Source organism: Calidris pugnax, unplaced genomic scaffold, assembly GCF_001431845.1.
Source record: "Calidris pugnax isolate Ruff unplaced genomic scaffold, ASM143184v1 scaffold421, whole genome shotgun sequence".
Classification (NCBI taxonomy): Eukaryota; Metazoa; Chordata; class Aves; order Charadriiformes; family Scolopacidae; genus Calidris; species Calidris pugnax.
The window spans coordinates 87763-94148 of record NW_015091166.1 but is presented as its reverse complement, the minus strand read 5'-3'; the positions used below and the strand labels follow the sequence as shown (position 1 = coordinate 94148).

Genomic DNA, 6386 nt, shown 5'->3' with positions numbered 1-6386 from the left:
GGCAGAGGCGGCCGAGGCCTCGCTTAGGGCCGCTGGGGGAGGCCAACTCCTCCGCCCCGTTGGCAGCCCCGGTGGGACTGCAGGAGAGGGTGGGACCGGCCCGTGGCGTGCGGCGCTCGGGTCCCGCTGGGCCCGGGGTGTCCGGATACCGAGGAGCTGTCGGTACCGGGAGGAGGCGTTCGGTGTCTGGGCGGGGGACTCGGGGGTGGCTTTGGGAAGGGCGAGTTACCGGCGCCCGCCCTCGGTCTGTCCGGAGCCCCGGCGAGCCCGCGCCTGTTGGGTTTTCCCTTTCCCCAGAAATGCCCGGCGAAGCGACAGAAACCGTCCCGGCCACCGAGCAGGAGCTGCCGCAGCCGCAGGCTGAGACAGGTGAGACCGGGGACGGCGGGGGGGGGACGGGGACGACGGGCTTCGGGGCGCTCGGTCGCCTTACAAGGGGGAAAAGGGGGAGCCGCTGCCCCGCGGGGCCCGGGGAGGGGCTCTCGGTGGGCGAGGACCCGGGGGCTGGGTGAGGCCCCCCCCCCCGGTCCCCTCCGCTCTGCCCCGGGGCATTTGGGGCCTCGGTGCCGCTTCGGCCGACCCAAATCCGTGTTTTTTTGGCAGTTTCCCACCTCAGGCCGTGCAGGGTGGCGGTCCCTCGTGTCCCAAAATTTTGGGAGGGTGTTACATCAGCCACGCTCTGTACGGCCCCGTTTCGGGTCCTGGAACCGGGGGGTGGGGGGAGGAGAAGGGCCGTGGCCCGGTCGGGGTCTGGCCGAGCGGTGACCGGGACGTTTGGAGACACGCAGAGGAGTCACCAATCCCTTTGTGCTCCGGAGCTGCTGGGGTTTTGGGAAGACAACGTGTGGCTCCGTGTTGGAAAGTCACTTTGGGGCCGGGGAGTGTCACTGCGTCGCCCTCACACTGTCCCGGGGGGGGGGTGGCACCGGGATTCGGGGTCACAACAACCCCATGGACACTCCAGGCTGGGGGCAGAGGGGCTGGAGCTGCCCCATGGAAAAGGACCTGGGGGTGTTGGTCAACTGTGGGCTGAAGATGAGCCAGCAGTGTGCTCAGGTGGCCAAGGAGGCCACCAGCATCCTGGCCTGTGTCAGGAACAGCGTGGGGAGTAGGGCCCGAGAGGTGATGGTCCCCCTGTACTGGGCACTGGTGAGGCCTCACCTCGAGTGCTGTGTCCAGTTTTGGGCCCCCTACCATAAAAAAGACATTGAGGGGCTGGAGCGGGTCCAGAGAAGGGCGACAAAGCTGGTGAGGGGTCTGGAGAATAAGTCTGATGAGGAGAGGCTGAGGGAGCTGGGGGTGTTCAGCCTGGAGAAGAGGAGGCTGAGGGGAGACCTTCTTGCTCTCTCCAACTCCCTGAAAGGAGGGGGTAGAGAGATGGGGGTCGGTCTCTTTTCTCAAGTCCCAGGCGACAGGACGAGAGGAAATGGCCTCAAGTTGCGCCAGGGGAGGTTCAGGCTGGATATTAGGAACAATTTTTTCCCTGAAAGGGTTCTCAGCCCTTGGAATGGGCTGCCCAGGGAGGGGGTTGAGGCCCCATCCCTGGAGGTGTTCAAAAGCCGGGTTGATGTGGTGCTGGGAGGTCTGGTTTAGTGATGATGCTCCTTGTTTGTTGTGGGGGTGTCTATTTTTGTCAAAATGAGGTTGACGGTTGGACAAGATGATCTTGAAGGTCCCTTCCAACCTAGAAGATTCTGTGATTCTGTGACCATCCTGGGTGCAGGGACACACCAGGGGAGTGTGTCACCAGGTGTTGTCACCCGGCCTGGGGGAGCCACGCCGTGCGTTGTCTGAAAGGCCTGTAGGATTTGGGGTGCACAGGAGAAGCAGGGGGTTTCCTGGTGGTTGGGGGGTTTCCTGGTGGTCAGGAGCTGCTGGCACAAAGCTTCCCTGGGGGCTGTGGCCCCCGGTGCCGGCTGTCGGGGTGACAGCTGGGCTGGGGGGCCCCGGGGAGCTGTGGGGCTTCTGGTGTCTCTCCAGGAATAGCTGGGATTCCTGGGGTGGGGCCACTTCCTGGGGTCCCCCCCTCCCTGGACAGATTTACTCTTGGTCTCAGGTGACAACTTGTGTCTTTTCTCCTCCTGGAGCTCTGTTGTTCAAGGCTCTAATGATGGTGTCTGACCATGAGCAGCAAATGCTGTTAAAGAAGCTGCTCCCCCTGCCCTGGGGGGACATGGGGGGCTCCAGGGGAGCGACACGGGCAGCAGCAGAGGAGCCATGGGGTTGGGGTGGAGGCAAAGGGGGTGTGTGATGGTTTCAAGCTCCAACAGGGGAGGTTTAGATTGAACATTAGGAAGGACTTTTTCACCCAAAGAGTGGTCGGGCGTTGGAAGAGGCTGCCCAGGGAGGGGGTGGAGTCCCCATCCCTGGCTGTGTTGAAGGGCCGTTTAGATGCAGTGCTGAGGGACATGGTGTAGGGGAGGACTTTGTAGAGTAGGGGAGATGGTTGGACTCGATGAGAGAGCTGGGACTCTTTGGTCTGGAGAAGAGAAGGCTGAGGGGAGACCTTCTCAATGCCTACAAGTATCTCAAGGGAGGGTTGAAGGAGGAGGGAGCCAGACTCTTTTCAGTGGTTCCCAGTGAGAGGACGAGGGGCAACGGGCACAAGTTGGACCAGAAGAGGTTCCACTCAAATCTGAGGAGAAACTTCTTCACGGTGAGGGTGACAGAGCCCTGGAAGAGGCTGCCCAGGGAGGGTGTGGAGTCCCCTTCCTTGGAGATTTTCAAGCCCCGCCTGGATGCTCCTGAGTAACGTGCTCTGACAAGCTCTGGGCAATCCTGCTTCAGCAGGGGAGTTGGACTAGATGATCTCTATGGTCCCTTCCAACTCGAAAATTCAGTGAAATTCAGTGAAATCCCAAGGGTCTCTTCCAACCTAGACCATTCTATGGTTGTTACCCCCTCTCTGCTGAGCTGTTCCTGCAGCACAAGAGGAGCCGGGGGTGCTGGCTCAGGGCAGGGAATCACCCCGTGTGTGGGAGCCATCGGCCTCCTTTGACGTTCATCTTACTCTTTGGAGGTCGGGCTGCTCCGTGGAAAGCTGGTGGGGTCGGGCAGGCTGGTCTCTAACCCAGCAGTGCAGGGGGGGGCTCAGCTCTCAGGTGGGGAGCCCTGGAAAATGGTGTGTGCTCGTGGAGGGTCCTGTGTGTCACCTTCCGTCGCGGAGGTGGAGCCGTCAGCGGAGCTACGGTGAGTTGGGAATATCGTGCCTATCGCAGGGGTGTCCTGGAACGGTGCCCGTGGAGGAGGAGCTGGCAGAGCTGGCAGGGGTAAAGGAGCAGGCTGTTGTCACCCGTCCTGTGACAAGCTCAGGACCAGCTCAGCTCTTGGCAGGAGTTGTCGTTCCTTCTTGAGGCACCAGTGAGTTCCCCGGCACAGGAAACATCCTGGTGCCCGTTGGCACGAGGCGCTGGCGTCCGGCACTCGTTGAGTGGCTGCCCAGCTCCGGGCTGGTGCCTGTCTCCTCCCACCACACTGTGTTTTTGGGATGGGGTTGGGGAAATGGGGCATTAGAAGCACCTTCTTGGGGCAAAGAAAGGGACGACACCCAGAGGGGAGGCTGCGGTGAGTCGCACACACGTATTGCTGCCCCACATGGGCACACGGGCAGGGCTGGCCCTGCTGTGGGTGGGTGGATGACCCATGTGGAGTGGAATGTGGCTGCTGGGGGACAGCCAGTGCCCCACGGGGGGGCAGGAGGAGACTCTTCCTCCCTCAATGCCATGCAGCCTCTGCCACCCGGACTGTGTTTGGGCTCCAGGGTTGTGGCTTCTCCTCAGCAGCCACCCGGTTGCTGTCCCCTCGTCCTCCCCACCAGCTGGGACGTGCTGCCTCTGCGTTTTGGGGTGGATGCCAGGTGTGGGGCTGGAGCTGCTGAAGGGTGGGTGTGTGGCAGAGCTGGTTCTGCTCTCCCAACTGGCAGCGGTGCCGGTTACGGTGCTGGTTACACTGGTCAAACCGGTGTTGCCCTCCCTGGCTCAGGCCGCACCTCTTCCCCGTGATGGGTGACGTTCAGGGTGCTGTTGGGAACAGCCAGGCTCTCTCCTGCCTCTCTCGGGCTAACTCCCAGTTAGCCCAGTGTCACCAGGACTCCCAGCCCCAGTGTCTCCCGTTCTGGGTGCTGCTCCTGCTGCAGTGCTGGTGGCCCCCGTCGCTCCCCCCGTCAGCCCCGGTTCTCCCCCTGCAGCTCTCACCTCTGCTGTGAAAGCGTGTGCCAGGGGAGCAGGACGGTGAGTGCTCTGGGTTGGCAGAACTTGCCTTAATAATTAAAACTTGTTGTTCTCACCCGTTCAGCTCCAGCTGCCCTTCCTCCCGCAGCCCCTGTTACTGCTCCTGTGCCATCGCCAGGTACTCCCTTCATCCCTCGTTAACACCTCCCTCGTTAACACCTCGTGTGCCTCATTAACCAGTTTGCTGTTCTGGGGGGTTGCAGTTCTGTTAAACCCTAACAGCTTGCACAGGGGGAGCGCAGGTCACCGTGTGGTATCTCAAGGGTGGGTTGAAGGAGGAGGGAACCAGACTCTTTTCAGTGGTTCCCAGTGAGAGGACGAGGGGCAACGGGCACAAGTTGGACCAGAAGAGGTTCCACTCAAATATGAGGAGAAACTTCTTCACGGTGAGGGTGGCAGAGCCCTGGCAGAGGCTGCCCAGGGAGGGTGTGGAGTCCCCTTCCTTGGAGATTTTCAAGACCCGCCTGGATGCTCCTGAGTAACATGCTCTGGGCAATCCTGCTTCAGCAGGGGAGTTGGACTAGATGATCTCTATGGTCCCTTCCAACTCGAAAATTCAGTGAAATTCAGTGGCAGCCAGGATTTAGGGTCCCAGCCCCTCGGTGTGGGTGATGCCACCCCCCCTGTGCCTCGGTGTCCTTGTCCCTAAAGGGCACCTGCCTTGCCCAGAGGGGCTGCCCTCTGCCCGCTCCTGGAACAGTTCCGCATGCCTGTGTGTTAAAATTTGACTTTTCCTTCCCATCCTCACATGGGTCCTCATCACCCCCCTGTTCTCCCCAGCCCAGATTTCTCCCAGGATCAGGAGCAGCCCCCCCACGAAGGTGGTGGCAACCCCTGCCGTGCCAGGGATTTGGCCACAAACCTGGGGTGGCAATTACTGATCCTGGCATCGAGGTTTTTTAATTCTGTCACTCGTGCCCCTCAGTTTAGCTCGCATGCCAGCACAGTGTTCTCTGTAAACTGGTTTCTAGAGGCAGATGGACATCCCAGTCTGTGCTGGGCCTGGCAGGTCCTGGGGGATGTTTGTCTGCAGCTCCAGAAGCTGGCACAAAGGCTGGGGGGAGACCAGGGCTCCCCCCCCCCCATCTCCATTCTCTCATCAGTTCACTCTGTTTCTCTCCTTTAGCTCTTCTTCATGCTGCTCATTCCCCACCTCTGACTCCATCTCCGGGCCCCGTGGGTCAGGCTCTCCCAGTGGAGCTGCCCAGCCCTGCTGGCCCCCCAGCCCCCGTTTCCCCCCCAGTGGTCCCAGCTGCGGCGATCCCTGTGTTTTCTGGGCCCCCCCAGCTCCCCTCCCCAGCTCTGCAGGTCCCAGTTACCATTTCCCCTCCTCCGGTTCCTCAGTCCCCGATGGGTTTTGCAGCCCCGGGATCTCCAGGGCCCAGTCCAGTTAGCCCAGTGTCACCAGGACTCCCAGCCCCAGTGTCTCCCGTTCTGGGTGCTGCTCCTGCTGCAGTGCTGGTGGCCCCCGTCGCTCCCCCCGTCAGCCCCGGTTCTCCCCCTGCAGCTCTCACCTCTGCTGTGAAAGCGTGTGCCAGGGGAGCAGGACGGTGAGTGCTCTGGGTTGGCAGAACTTGCCTTAATAATTAAAACTTGTTGTTCTCACCCGTTCAGCTCCAGCTGCCCTTCCTCCCGCAGCCCCTGTTACTGCTCCTGTGCCATCGCCAGGTACTCCCTTCATCCCTCGTTAACACCTCCCTCGTTAACACCTCGTGTGCCTCATTAACCAGTTTGCTGTTCTGGGGGGTTGCAGTTCTGTTAAACCCTAACAGCTTGCACAGGGGGAGCGCAGGTCACCGTGTGGTGTTGCCCTCCCTGGCTCAGGCCGCACCTCTTCCCCGTGATGGGTGACGTTCAGGGTGCTGTTGGGAACAGCCAGGCTCTCTCCTGCCTCTCTCGGGCTAACTCCCAGTTAGCCCAGTGTCACCAGGACTCCCAGCCCCAGTGTCTCCCGTTCTGGGTGCTGCTCCTGCTGCAGTGCTGGTGGCCCCCGTCGCTCCCCCCGTCAGCCCCGGTTCTCCCCCTGCAGCTCTCACCTCTCCTGTGAAAGCTGCCCCCTCTGCTGCCCCTCAGAGCCCCGTGGGGCTGCCCCAAGCCCCTCTCCCTGCCCCTCTGGCAGCCTCGGCTGCCCCTGCTCCAGCCCAGGGTGCTGGGGCA

At 61.7% G+C, this 6386-nt stretch overlaps 1 protein-coding gene across 6 annotated transcripts in view; it reads left to right on the top strand.

The window, feature by feature from the left end:
- The window catches only part of NACA (nascent polypeptide-associated complex alpha subunit), a 33477-nt gene that overhangs the window by 257 nt on the left and 26834 nt on the right, over positions 1–6386 (top strand). For 5 of the 6 annotated variants that reach the window (XM_014959373.1, XM_014959372.1, XM_014959374.1 and 2 more), the window contains exon 1: positions 5747–5897. Coding sequence is in view for 1 of the 6 variants with exons in the window: in XM_014959375.1 (XP_014814861.1) it covers positions 300–369 (70 nt within the window). In the remaining 5 variants the exon portion in view is untranslated. Of the gene's footprint in view, positions 1–297; positions 370–5746; positions 5898–6386 lie in introns of those variants that run through there. The other variant, XM_014959375.1, reaches the window with a different exon arrangement.